The sequence below is a fragment of the Alligator sinensis genome, unplaced genomic scaffold (genome assembly GCF_000455745.1).
Source record: "Alligator sinensis unplaced genomic scaffold, ASM45574v1 scaffold476_1, whole genome shotgun sequence".
NCBI classification, from domain to species: Eukaryota; Metazoa; Chordata; order Crocodylia; family Alligatoridae; genus Alligator; species Alligator sinensis.
Genome location: NW_005842444.1, coordinates 982,214 through 996,347, shown reverse-complemented (window position 1 = coordinate 996,347; position 14,134 = coordinate 982,214). Strand labels below are relative to the sequence as shown.

General features: G+C 40.6%; 2 protein-coding genes across 5 annotated transcripts in view; one reads left to right on the top strand and one right to left on the bottom strand.

Annotated features, from left to right (window-relative positions):
• Positions 1–765, bottom strand: part of LOC102372660 (nicotinamide riboside kinase 2-like) — an 8,906-nt gene extending 8,141 nt beyond the window's left edge. The window contains exon 1 of the mRNA XM_006030424.3: positions 706–765. Within this exon, the coding sequence (XP_006030486.3) occupies positions 706–765 (60 nt within the window). The remainder of the gene's footprint in view (positions 1–705) is intronic.
• On the top strand, positions 318–9,841 carry LOC102369666 (CDC42 small effector protein 2-A-like). Of its 4 annotated transcripts, none has more exons than XM_006030413.3 (5): positions 318–423; positions 3,677–3,847; positions 8,191–8,292; positions 8,717–8,824; positions 9,197–9,841. In XM_006030413.3, the coding sequence occupies exons 2-4, from the start codon at positions 3,794–3,796 to the stop codon at positions 8,789–8,791; spliced, it is 231 nt and encodes a 76-aa protein (XP_006030475.1). In that variant the 5' UTR covers positions 318–423; positions 3,677–3,793; the 3' UTR covers positions 8,792–8,824; positions 9,197–9,841. The 4 variants fall into 4 exon arrangements, with proteins under 4 accessions (XP_006030475.1, XP_006030473.1, XP_006030474.1 ...); XM_006030411.1 differs by lacking the exon at positions 318–423 and adding an exon at positions 2,440–2,530; XM_006030412.2 differs by lacking the exon at positions 318–423 and adding an exon at positions 2,461–2,534.
• The last annotated feature ends 4,293 nt before the right edge of the window (positions 9,842–14,134 follow it).

The window sequence follows — 14,134 nt, the reverse complement described above, 5'->3', positions numbered from 1 at the left end:
GGGAAAGAGAATAGTTAAAGGCAAAAAAGGGTAATTCTTCAAAAAAGCAATTTGGGTGCAGTCCGCTCCATTCCTACAAGCCCCGGGAGCGTAAGGCAAGCAGCTAGCAAAGTGAAAATTACCCTCAGTCTGGAGCCAGCAAGAGAGGCTGCCATATGAGGCTGGAATGGCAGCTGTTGTCTCTCAGGAGCAGCTGTGCAAGCTGGTGAGCTTTTCAGGAGCCATATAAAAATGAACCCTGAACCCTCTGATTTGTTCTGTCTCTATTCTGCAAATGTGTTTAATGTGGCTTAAGATGGTAACAGGGGTATAGCTGCACCACTTTTGATGCAGCACCTAGACCTCAGCAAATGTCTGCTTTAAACCTGTTTTAGGGCTGTGAACAGCCACATTAAGTGAGTCATTGCAACAGCTGTTCAAGTGGTATGTACATGCTGCATTGTTATCTCTGATTAAAGTGCTTTTGCCTTGCATCTTTGGGACCGTACTTTAAATATGGTTGTGTTGCAAGCACTCAACATCCTGAGCATATGGTGCAATGCTTTGCCACTGTGCTGCATGCATTCTTGGATTTTTTTCTGCACTATTAATTGTGGGTTGCTTTCTGAAACTTAATGTGATCTAGGGCTTAGAGTGAAATTAAGAACGTGTTATGATTTTTCTCCCATCATCCCCTCATTCTGGTTTCTGCGAGCTGATCAGTACCATTTTGAAATCGCTGTCAGGCAACATGAAGGAAACATTGCGAAGTTCTATAATTCTCATGATGCTGACTATAAACAGGCTTTCTAGAGTTCTGAAGGGCTTGGTTCCCTAGTATGAATAAAGATTCACTAATATAAATACGTCATGGTTTGGGAGGGTACATGACACCAGGATCCTTAAACTCCAAGCTCTTTTCTGCAATGACATGTGAAAGTTCTAAGCATATGACCTATACGGACACTAATGACATTACCATTCCTTCACTTGTTCCAAAAGCCCAACTTATTTTCTGCTTTGTTGATTTACAAAGCTTTTGACTGGACCTTTAGTTAGAAGAAAGGAGCTGTTTAATTATACCCTAAGTAGCTGCAAAATGATGTAGCTAGCCATGTTGGTCTGAAATCAAGCACAATGACAATGGAATGTACATTTGGAAGACTGAAAGGTTGATGGATTTAGCCTAATATTGAAGCTGGACTAATATTAAAGCTAAACCTGATGAGAAATATCTGCCTTGGATGATAGCAGTTTGATAGTTCTTTGTGAGAGCAAGAGAAAAAGTATTGTACATGAATGGAAGCAGGAGGTTGGCAGATTTCCTAAACAACCAAAGATGAGACCTCTATGAAGTGCTGCAACTATTTGGGTGTATAGAGTTGAGTTCATCAGGCTCATACTTTAGACTCTAAGGGCTGCTTATGAGAGATATGTAAGATATTGTATACAGCATTAATTAAGATTACTACATTTTTTTGGTGGGGAGAGGAAGTTGACTGCACATCCGTTTCCTTTGCTCTGTGCCATGGTAAGTGAAAACTAAATCATAGTAATTTATCAGTTGTTCCATTTGGGGTTAAACTGCCACAGTTTTGCTTCCATTTACATCAGGTACATGAAATGGTTACTGTGGACCAGCTGGGGTGTAATTTGTTCATCTATTCATAATTTGCTTCTGTCCTTGCCTTGACAAGGTTTTGGAACTCCATACTCACTGGAAATGCAAACTACCTGTTTGCATTCTAGTGTTTGAACAGGGAGATTAGAGTTGATCAGGATAACCTTGGAGCATTGGAGAATCACAGGTATATAGACAGGTTCACCCTGTTAGCCTGCAAAGCAATGTGGGGTTCCAATGGCAGGACTTGGCAAATGTGCATCAGTTATTTGGGATCATACATCCATACCTGTTTTGTTGTCAGTAAATTTATCCCATGTCTCATCAAACCTGCTTCCAAAGTAGGTTTGTTAACACATGTTAAAAAGCCAGAGGATTTGCAGCAAATGCTTTGTTGCAAACAATCTCTTTAATACTATCATTAAATCTGAGACAAATTTAAATTGTAGAGAAACTTTAACCACCTGTACCAGTTTATGAAAGGTCATCCTGTAGGCATGCATATGTAGTCTACATCAAATAGATGCATAGGCCCTATTGGGCATTAAGTGTCTTAAGAGCCTAGTGAGTGGATTCTTGCAATCTTCACATTTTTCTGGGACATGTGGGCCTGTCATAGGAGGGTGGTTAAAATGGTAATTAAGTCAGATAATATATCCAAGCATCCAAGGTAAAATTTTAATTCTGTAGAAGTGTACAATGGAGGATGCTAAAGTTTAATAGAAAAATAAGATAGAGGCTGTAAAAATAAATGGCAGATCATTCAACTAGAAAAATATATCAAATATGCAAGAAGAAGTGGTAAATGGGAGGAATAATATGAAGGTGAAAGAGATAAATGTGATAATTGGGTAATTGAAGGATTATATAAGGAAGACATGATGGATGATTCTTACTTCATTCTTTGATGAAAGCTTCTGGGTTGGTGTGGTAGGTATGAGTTTGAAACTATGTATGAACTTATTTTTAATCGCATATCTTAGTAATTTAAGAAGTGGTTCTCATATTTTTCTGATCTATGTAACCAAATGGCAGGTGCTATTGTGTGGATTATGTCACTCTATATCAGATTTAAAAGGACAAGGGAATTGTTATAATAAAACAGCTGTTGTTATGGAATGACTAGAAGTAGATTATACTATGTATTTAAAAGCTTTTATTCTTCAATTAATTATTTTGCCTGTGGCCCTAGTTCATTACTGTTGTACTTGGTTTTATCTATTCTAGCAAACTTTAGTCTGTTAATCCTTTTTTCTGTCCCAGGGGAAAAAAATCTAATATATAAGGCATGAAGGGGTTTTTCTCAGAGCTAGCTGAGAGATTCTATTTTTCTGAGATGTGAAGCTTGTAGAGAGCAAAAATACTCTTTGCTTAACTTAAGAAATGGGCCACTTTATTGTGATGGTTTGTACAACCTTTTAAGAGGATTTTCAAGCATTTAATATATGAAGCGTATAGTAATAGGGGCTTACTTCTAGGGTAGACCACAGCATAGGGTGGTGCATGAGGGAGCCAGTGCCTCCCCTGACGGCTGACACTGACATTGTTGGCAGGGCTAGTGCCCCCCACCCCTGACAGGGCCATCACCATTGGCAGCTTCTGTGGGTGCCCCCCCCAGATTCAGGAGGCACCAGTCACTCATGGACCACAATATTTGTAGTGGCTGTAGGTCAGCACTTAAAAAAGTTTCTTGAAGACTACTTAAAGCAAGTTTATAAATTCTAATCTTGGAAACCCAGTGTAATTTTGATATAGAAACTAGCTTGTGGTCTCAGCTCCAGGGAAAAATGTATAACCTGTCTTCAAAGTCTGACCTCCACTATAGCAGCATTAATTGTAATCTAACAACCTCTTTAGAAATTTATAATTAGAAATATTTTTTCTTATAGTCTGACTCTAAATCTATTGAAAATTTCAGTAGTTCAGTAAGTTCTGGAGAACAGTATATTTTGATTTAAACTTACATCAGTAAAAATAAATACAATATAAAAACTTCCCTTCACAGATGTAATTCCAAGACACTTCTTTCCTGGTATGATTATTGACTAATGGAGTTCCTTTTTAACCTGCTTTTAGGAACCATCTTTCAAGTAGAAGTGGCCTTTTGGACCCAGTGTTGCTCTGATATGACGTCTTGTTAGCTTTTTGGTTTTGTCTCAACTGACTTGCATAGGAAACCCACTGGACGATACAATGGCTGAATTTTTTATTTGTTTCAACTGGTGCAGTAGTGAAGAGCCCCAACCAGTAAGTAGAATGATGAACCTGATCTTGAATTGGATTTGATTTGCCAAAGGAGCAAACTTCTTGTCCTTGTATGGCCTTAAGCTTTGTGACTAGCTACACTAGAGAAGGTGACAATTAAGTGATAGTGAAACTTTTGTTGTGCAAGAGAAGTTCTAACAGAACATTAAATGTGAATTTAGTTGTCTAACTCCCTCTAATGTCTTAAGCAGAAATTATTTTGGTGCTGAAATTTCTCTCTGAAGGAGAGGAAGGAATCTAGTTGGTGAAACAGGACATGGGTATATTACCCAAGTAATATACAATAGGAGAGAAGAAAGAAACAGGTTTTTCAGGGAAGGGATCACTTATTGTTAATATAATTAGCTCTTGCTATAGTTTGAAGCTTTGTTCCTTAGAATGTCTAGGAGTTAATACAGTACTCTATTTTGGGAAGGGTTTACTTTTTATATTATAGTAAACTCTGCACCAGCATTTAGACATGGGAAAACAACTGTGCAATTCTTGTCATGTCTCTGTCTTTAATTAGTTCTAGCTTGTGTGTACTTAAAGGAGTCACAAAGTTTCAACAGCTGATTAAACTGAAGACCAATACACTGGGCTTTCAGCTTTATAGTTAAGCCTGTAAACTTAGTGTGAGCCTATTCAAGCTGGGTTTTCTGTTGTTGTTAGACACTCTGCAGGCCAAATTTTGCCTACGGTGAATGGCTGAACCTACATGGCTTTCAATAGATTTTGAAACTGCAATTATACTTCTTCTGGGAGGACGGGAGACTAGGATTGGTTCACCTTTTATGCAGAGCTAAAAACGATACGTGTTGCAGAGTCTTGGGGGGGAGTGGGTTTGAGGGTGGCAGTGAACTTGTCATTAGAGCCAACACTTTGAATGCAGTGTCTGTGCTTTCAGACTCTCAATGACTCAAATGGGATTCCCCAGTCAGACCCAGTTCTAGACTGGAAGGGCTTGGCCAACAAACTGAACTAGGGAATGATCGCAAGGATTGGTTTTAAGTAAGAAGGTGCCATCTGTTCTTCAGAACTATACTCCAAATATTAGGGTGAACTAGTAGTTGCTAACCTGTATGATCTAAACTTGACTCTAACACTAAATTGCTGAGAAACTTCCCTTTGAGATGTGGCTGCTGCATATAGGTTAGCAGTGGTTGCAATATTTAAAATATTGGTGAAGTTCTCCTCTGGTTTTGTCATATTTGATGTTATCAAATTCTCTAAATGTAGTATTCTATTCACTTGGCCCATGAGTTGGAGTACAAATGTAGCCCATTTTATTCTTCTCTTACTATCATTGTCTTCGTTCTTGACACTTGCCAGAATTTTTGCTGATGTTAAAAGCACTTGGCATATACTGAGCTTCTGTAGTATATAAAGCTACAAGAATGAGATTATTGGCATACCTTATTCAAATATTTATCTATTATCCTGGGTGTCCTGTTTGGAATATTCCAAACTCTCTAACTTATTTGCATGCATTGGTACACGTTTCTAAAAACTGCAATGTTAAGCTGTTTCCCGTTTCATTCATAATTGTTTTACTTTTTGCCCCAACTACATGTTGTATGCAGGGTGTGGTGCATTTGTTTAACTTAAGACTCCTCCTCACCTGCAAAAACAAAATATTCCTGACATTCTGATTCCCTGCATTGGCTTGTGCAGGAAAACAATTTTTAGGAGGCCAGGCCATCCTTTGGTGGCTTATCCATTATCCTGTAGTAACTATGGATTGTTTACCATAAGTGGCTTGTCTTGAGTCATTGTGTCCATCCTTCCTTATTTTTCTCACATTTATTGTTAAAGTTAATATATTTATGCTGTAAATATTGTATAAACCTGTTCCTTAGTACTGGGTGAAAGGCAAATGGAAGTATGACAGAAACCATGTGGGAGTGTCTGTCCCCATGAGTAGATCTAGTATTTGAAAAAGGGGGTGCAGATGAGCCCATATAACACACTTTCTCCAGTTAAGAAATAAGATGCTTTACTAATAGGCTTGGGGCCTAGGGCTATATTTATTTTATTTTAAAATTGAAGCAAAAGCAAGTGCAACTTTATTGGAACATGTGCCTGCCTGCCTATCTCTCTCGCTCGCCAAAATAAGTAAAAGATACTGTTTCATTAATCTTGTAGCCATTAAAGTTTAAGTGTACAGCTTTCAGATTCATAAAACAGCCTAGCCTTCCTGAGCACCTTAGCAATGCATCCAGTGCTGCACTGAACACTATTTCCACACCTCAGTTAGTGTTTCTAGCTAGAGTTAAAAACAGTCTGCAGGGCTTTGAAATAGGAGCTACATTACCAGGAGCAGCTAACAAACGGCAGAGTTGCTGAAAAAGCATAGTGTGATTAGTGGAACATCAAGACCATTAAAAGAGTTAGAGGGTTGTTAACACTTGTGGAAAGAAGTGTTGAGAAGGAATGGGTAAATTTATAATGAGCCATAAAGACAATTGAGTCTCTCCCTGCTGCCTGAATACAAATGCTGCTGCTAGGCAGCTGGTTTAAAATTTCGGGTGGACCAGGAATCAAAACGGGTTGTTAACTGTACCACTGCACCTCACTCCCCACCTGAATCTGCCCCTGTCTATCCCTATAGGTCTTTTTCCAACTGTGGTCTTTGTTTTACTTAACATAAAAGCAGCTTTCTTGCGTTAAAAAGAACCTTTAATTATTGTGGTCAAATCAATTCATGACAAACGGTAGCTAATGCTTTTGAGTGACTTAGTTCAGAGCAGGATGTACCATGTTCTGTTGTCACCAGGAGTCCCTAAAATGGCAGTATTGAGTTGAGGATGGGTCCTTTTTATTTGACTAGGTTCTAGTTACCAGACAAATCCTTGTTTAGTTTTTACTAGGCCTTTGTGAGTTGGCAGCAATCGGATCCGGCTTCGGATCCAACCACTTCTGATGGCCGTGATCCGATCCGGAGTTCCGGACTGGGTTTCCACCTTGATCCGGCCGAAGCGGCTCTAAAGTTTCAGAGTCGCCTTGGAGATCCGGCCATAGGGTATAATGGGGAATCAATGAAATATCTTGATTTCAAAGTCAATATAACTTTTGGTTTGTTTTTCTTTTTTTGTTCAATTTGGATGAAACTTGCAGGAATGGTAGCCTCTGCTGAGAGCATGAAATCGGCCAAGTTTCAAGAAGATCAGTGCAGGGGTTTCCGAGGAACTGTACCCCAAATTCTTGAAAGCCAAACTTCTGTCATGTGTCTGTTACAATGCGGCAGGGGTGATGGGTGAAAACTGCAGAGGTGGTAGCTCTTACTGAGGCCACAAAGCCTGCCAAGTTTCAAGGAGATCGGCACAGGAGTTTGGGGGGAACTGCCCCTCAAGCTGCGGGCAAGCAAAACTCATGCCATGGGTGACACTGCGTGTGTTCAGGCGCAGCGGGGTGACAGCTGCAGGGATGGTGGCCCCTGCTGTGATGCCTGCCAGCTGTGGAGGAGATCAGTGCAGGGGGGTCTGGGGCCCTGCACGCCTAGCTGCTGACTGACACAACTTGTGCCAAGACTGTGTCTGTCTTGGGGCACTTGATTGTCTGTATTGAGTCTTTCCCCTCCTTAGCCTGGTTTTGTAGGTGCTGATTGATGCTCGTTAAGTTATTATATAGTAGCTAGGTCCTGTGTATTGAGCTAGGCCCTGGTCCCTGAGTGAATCATGATTGGTTGGTTGGTAACTGGTAACACAGCAGCTTAGCAGCCAGGCCTGCAGCAGTCTCCCCTCCCCCCGCCCCAAGACAGACACGGTCAGTCCCACAAGCACCCATGGCACGAGTTTTGCTTGTCCGCAGCTTGAGGGGCAGTTCCCCCCCAAACCCCTGCACCGATCTTCTTGAAACTTGGCAGGCTTTGTGGCCTCAATAAGAGCTACTAGCCCTGCAGTTTTTACTCCCTCCCCCCCCTCCCCCCGTGTTGTAACAAGTAAATGTGACAGGAGTTTTGCTTTCAAGAATTTGGGGTGCTGTTACCCCCAAGCCCCTACACCGATCTTCTTGAAACTTGGCAGGCTTCATCCTCTCTGCAGAGTCTACCACTCCTGAAAAGGTCATCCAAATCGAACAAAAAACAACAAAGTTATAGATATTTTATTGTTTTCCCCAATATACCTTATGGCCGGATCCCTGAGGCAGTTCCGAGGCTCTTCGGGAAGCCGAATGAGGCAAGTGCTTTGACCCGGATATGCTGATTCGGACCCCAAAACTTCTCCGGATCCGAAGCTCTGTCCGAAGCCTTGCACAGCCCTAGTTTTTTACATTTGAAAAAACAAAACAAAAAAAACAAAACCTTTTTTCTGGATAAGAATCTACTATTGTTTCTCTTCTGATAGAAGAGGCGTCAGAGACTAGATCGGAGTATGATAGGAGAACCAATGAACTTTGTGCACACGGCTCATGTTGGAACAAGAGAAATGATTAATGGCTTAGCATCTGTAAGTATGTGATAACTGAGATATGTGGACCTTCTGCTTTCTGTGTGTGTGTGTATACACAAAAGATTTGTCTTGATTTTTAATTTCAAGATAGTATAGCACTTTCATCCAAAGTGCCAGACAAATACCTTAGTCTATTTGTTCTAAGCATATAGTTAGATAGTTTAGGGGTTGCATCAAGGCACACCTCGAGATTTTCCTTTCATCAGTGTAAATTAAGAGTGGCTCTGCTGAAGAAGCTTTTCATGTTTGGAGTTGCTACTGATAGTTGTGAAAAAGCATATAATTTACCTATTGGGTTTAAAGTTAGAAATGTTTTTCCCTGCCTCTTCAGATTAACACCTACCCTTGTTTTGACAATGGGATACTTTGTAAAACATCCTGTTCAAATAATAGGAACTTAATAGAATGCCTTTATTTCTAGGTTGGGTCAGTTCAGGACTATATGAAGTCTAAAGGCGGCTATGCAAATGATAATTCTACAAATGCACAGCTATAGAAAAATTAAAGGAAGGCTGAAGCACCTGTGCTGGTAGGTATACTCTGTTTTATGACAATCTCTTAAATGTTAGTAATAGAATTGGAACAGAGCTTGTCAAAAGGATCTAGGAACTAGTTGTGGGTGAGGGGTAACCTCTTTAATTGTATGAAGGTTAATGCAGGCTTTAGCATTCTTTTTAGTTTTTTATACTAGGATCTTCATATGTAAAACTGTTTCTAAAATTATCTGAAGTGGTGGTGGTACAGTAACACTAACCCTGGGCTAGCCTTGACACTGTGGTCTTTCCAACTAGAAGACCCAAGGAGCTTCTAGTACTTGCTGTACAGGATGAGAATTGTAGATATAAGCTGTTGCCAAGCAAAATAGTGTTAACTTTTTTTCTATTGTTTGTTTTGTTTACAGAAATCCTGAAAATCTGTATTGCTAGAAGGCCTCACTTGTTTGCACTGATATTGCAGGATAAACTCCACTTCCCCAATAGCATGTTATAGTTCTGTACTATTTCTCTAACCTAACTCTTTTGGTGTTTCACAGTCTAGATCACTGGTCTTTGCTGGAACTGTTGGTGTTGATGTCTCATTTTATAGACTAGAATTTGTCTTCCAATATCATTGATTTGCCTGTTTTGAGAGAGGCTAGTGAAGCTTCTGCAGCACTGCAAGGCTTTTATGATGGTTACCTAACTTAAAGCAAGTCCTGGGTAAATGTGGGGGAAAGATGCCTTTCCATCACTTTGCTCACTACTACAGTTTATCACTTCCACAACTACTGGAAAAAGCTGGGTAACATTAGATGGACCTTTGGAATGCTCACAAACTGTATGATAATGCTGCACATATGTATTAAATATACTGTATTTTAAACTTTTAAAAATGGTTTTAGTTCTATTGTTATAGATGCTAACCAGTCATAGGACTTGCCTCGGCCACTACTAATGGAAGCTACACCATACTTCATGCAATAACCTGTCTGTCTGGAAGATACCTGGGAGAGGCATTTGGACCCTGTTGTTGCTCACTTTAAGTGCATTAGAAGTGCTTAATTATGTATTTTTGTTTTGTTGTTTGTTTTTTGTTTTTTTTGTTTTTTTTTAATTAAGTATATGACATGGCTTAAATAAGATTAGATTAGGAAGATTGATATTAACTAATGGAAATTTCTTGATACTCTATCAGTAACTATTTTAAGTATAGTCACTATGTTTATAGTGCTGGCACTGTGTGAGGTGCTTTTGTTTCAGATTAATAATCCTATGGAGGGATACCTGAGTAAAATTACAAGGTTGTCTTTCAGAAGAGAGGAAAACTAAATATGGAAACTTTTTTTTTTTTTTGTATATTACAAGTGTAAATAGATAATTATCTCAATCCAAAACCTTGAGTAGCTGTATAACTCAAAGCCATGACAACTAACTTGCTTAAACATAAGCTGATTATTTTTTTTTTTTTTTTTTTTTTTTATTTTAATCCAAATCTGGACTCTGAATAGGCAAACGGGAAGCTAGTAGAATTCATTCTTTCCTGGGGAAGTGAGATCACGGGCCTCTTGAGTGTGTGTGTGTGTGTGTGTGTGTGTGTGTGTGTGTGTGTGTGGTGGGTTTTTTTTTGTTGTTTTTTTTTTTTATTTTTAGAACTGAAATTGCCTTTCAAAAATAAATCTAACTTTTTGTTTAATGTGACTTGATCATTGCTATGAATCCTTTTCTCCCTTTCTTCCCCCCCCCCCCCTCCCAATTAATTTGGAGAGAGAAAATCTTTTTTTTGTTTTACTTTGCTACAACGTTCCTGCATAGTTCTTGGGCATTAGTGGCACCTATACATGAGCAATGCTGTAATTACAGCATGTCAGAGCAGACTCTATCGAGTGCCCCACACTCCTCCCATTCCCTGACCGTGTGTGTATATGCCCCAGGAGGCCTAAGACGAGGACATGTCCTGTGTGTCTAAACAGGCTCTAAGGGAAACTGTTTATTTCTCTCTGGCAAACTGCTGCAGTAAAAACAGTTATATTCATATTGGAATGAATGTACCATGCACTTACTACACAAAGCAGAACTTTCATAAACACATGTTTGGCAGGTGGTTAGACTTCGTTAGTATATGTACTCTTTTTAAATGGGAAACTCTAAACTTAGCACGTAGCTCTCCTTTTTTTAAAAATCTGTCAGTCTTCTATGTCTGAGATTGCAAGGGTTTTGTACTGACCAACCATTTACCAACTTGGCTGCTACCTATTTTGCATATCCTTAAGCATATATAAAGTGTGGGGGGGGCGTTCTTCAACTTGCTTGACCAGGTTCTAATAGGTTTGTTTGTTTTCAGCCAACCTAATGCTTCCATACCTGTCCTTGCTCAAAACATTAGAGGGCAATCTAATCTGTGGGGGAGTTGTGACCAAAACCCAACAGCATGGGGGGGGGGGGGGGGGGCAGAGGCACTGTTGGGCAGAGGGGCAGACTGAATCCACTTGCTTTCTAGTGAACTACTGAAGCAAAGATTAAATTTTCTGGTAATTGAGAGAAACCTATCTATTTCTTTAATACTAGGAAAAATCAAATTGGGTCTCTAGAAACACTCTTTTTTTCTTCCTTGAAGAATCCTCTTGCTGTAAGACTGTTTACTATATTTATTCCTGGCAGAAGATCATTCAAACCATTATTCCGTAGATGTAACAAGCTGTGTCTACTATTAACCCCATCCCTTTAATTTATAATGTTCTTGTCCTGGGAGCCGGGCCAGAAGTCGGGGTTTGTTAATCAAAAGCGGGATTGGTTGGGCAGGCGCGTGGATGGAGAGGCCGAGACAGCATATTGGTCTCAAGACAAGAAGTTTTTACTTATGCCTTTGGTGATACAGGCGCAGGTGAGGCACACTTGGTTAGTTACAATAACGTAGCAGGTAACATGTCAACTGCAACAGGTGACCGATGACCGGTAACTAGTAACGCAGCACAACGAGTCGAGCATGCAACAGGAATGGGGTACGTCGGGTAATTCGGCGACAGGGAGATGTTGGATGGCCAGTCCACTAGCGAGCCCCTGAGGTGATCCCTGAGTATGCTCAGAGAGCTCCTAGGTGTTGTCAGGGCACTCCACCTTGGGCGGAAACTGTTTAACCCTTTATATGGCTAGCGAGCCAATAGCTAACCATCTACCTTGCATAATTTACATACAGCCAATGATGTTGCATGTATCTGCATAACAGGGTGGGAACTCTTCCCTGCAATACAGTGTTTTTCCGCCGAGACCTAGCATTTACCTGCTAGACTCAAACATACTAGAATTTTCCACAGAGGTGCCGGATAGATGACATAGGGTACGCCCATATTAGGTGGCCAAGACAGTAGGGGGGGGTAAAACTGCTTGCTCGGCCCATTGTGACAGGAGCATTTAACCCTGTCAGGGACTTATTTATGACAGTTCTCTTGTTGTTATAATAATACATAGGTAGGAAAAAGATGCTTCTCTTCTAACAGTGCATTTACAAGAGTATGAATGTTTTAAGCAAAAAGTTCAACTGGATGTTGACTAAATGATGGGTGTGTATGGTAGGGGCATTTTTATTTTTAAACCCTTTTATTGTAGTATAAAACACTACCATAGCTGTGACTTGTGCCAGCATAGCTTACCCTCATACACAATCAGTATAACTTCCAGCAGTGCTGATCATGATTGTGATAAAGGTTTGCACTAACTTATGTCTATGGCAAAAAATTGAGGCAGATAAGCCCTGTAACTTTAACAGCATACAGCACAAACATTATTGCAAACTTAAATTTTGTGGCATTGCTAACAAACTTGTAAAACATTTACTACGCACTTTAACAATTTTACAAAACATCCATGCTTGCCAGTTAGTTGCATACATCCCATTTAACTATGCTATGTAATACAAACACAGGGATAAACTAAATCTTAGCTGGCCATGTGGTATCCTTCTTGCTTCTAACGGCAGAGGTTGATCTCACTAATGCAGGACCTTTTTATAGGCCAATTTAAAGATTAAGCAAAGGTGTACAATTTTCAACATTGAAGCCGCCAAGTAACTCAGCTTTCACAATATTACATTACTTTGTGTCAGTAGCCATCTGTGGATGAAACAGGAATAATGCTTCCCCTGCAGCTCTGGTGCACAGAATTTTGGGTAGAAATCTTTTTAAAGTTGACTTCCTCTGCTGTAAACTTTATGCTTTTTCTGTTCAACTAGGGCTGTTCATTTTTACTGGTCAGAGGGAGCTGGTAAATCCTACTCCCCCTTACCTTACAGTTGTTCCTGCTTCCTACCCTTTTACCTCCTAGACCCATCTGGGAAGGGAAGGGAGCAGCAGGGCCAGGGTGAATTTGATTTAAATCAAATTTGTGTTAAACCATGATTTTAATTATGATTTGACTCGCTGGTCAGAAAACCCCAAAGATTAAATCTAGGCTCCTTTTTCTACAAAGTGTATTCTTGTTGTTTGATATAACCTTTTATTCAAATTAAATGGGGTCTCTTTTAGGCCTGGCAAGCCTGCTGCCATGATGGGTTTTCCCTTCTACCATACTATTCCCTCACTGGATCTAAAATCAATATGGAGACTATACTCAGAAACTTATCCCTCAAGACTTCTGGAGTAGTCTGCTTAAGATATTTCTCTTCTGTTTCTACTGCCCCTCTCTCCTTGCACTTATCTCCAGATTCCCCTTCCTTGCCCAGATCTACTCTACCCCCAACAATCCTCTTTATTTAATTTCTTGACACTTTCTACCTTTTTAGAGAGGTAGTGGCGTGACTTTGTACACAAACTTGTATCTCTAGAGACCCAAATCCATAGTCTGAGAACTGAAACTATTGCAGAGTTGCTTAATGGGACAGGCAAAATGCAGCCCACGGGCCAGCTCTGGCTGTTCTATCTGACCCACAGGCCCTTAACAACATTTTCTAAATTTTTATTTTTATCTGCCCCTGGCTGCCTGTTCTTAAAGGTAACAGGAGCCAGCAGTAGTAGGACCCAAAGGGAGCCAGCAGCTCCAGGAGCAAGGGCTGCCCGGCCCCCTTCCCCTGCCCCAGCTGGAAGCCCATGCTTAGTGGAGGCTTCTGGCAACTTCAGCAACCCTAGGGCTGTTCCCACCTCACTCTGCTGGAGAGGGAAATTCAGATAAGTGTGTGGAGGCAGGGAAAGACTGTAGGCGACTTTCCCCCAGGCCTTGGGGCCGGGCTGGCTCCTGCAGTCCGAACACTGCAGCAGAGAACCATGTGGTGCTGGAGTGGCAGGCCCAGGGGATGGAGGGGAGCAGCAGCCAGGAAAGCAGTGAAAGTGGCAACAGGTTGTGGGAGAAGGGGCAGTGAGCAGGAGCACAGC

What these genes read in the sequence shown, in the direction of transcription:
- LOC102369666 (XM_006030413.3), top strand. Translation starts at nt 3,794, where the DNA reads ATGGCTGAATTTTTTATTTGTTTCAACTGGTGCAGTAGTGAAGAGCCC. An exon ending in GTAGTGAAGAGCCCCAACCA is followed by an intron (nt 3,848 to 8,190) that starts GTAAGTAGAATG and finishes CTCTTCTGATAG; the next exon opens with AAGAGGCGTCAGAGACTAGA. An exon ending in TGATTAATGGCTTAGCATCT is followed by an intron (nt 8,293 to 8,716) that starts GTAAGTATGTGA and finishes CTTTATTTCTAG; the next exon opens with GTTGGGTCAGTTCAGGACTA.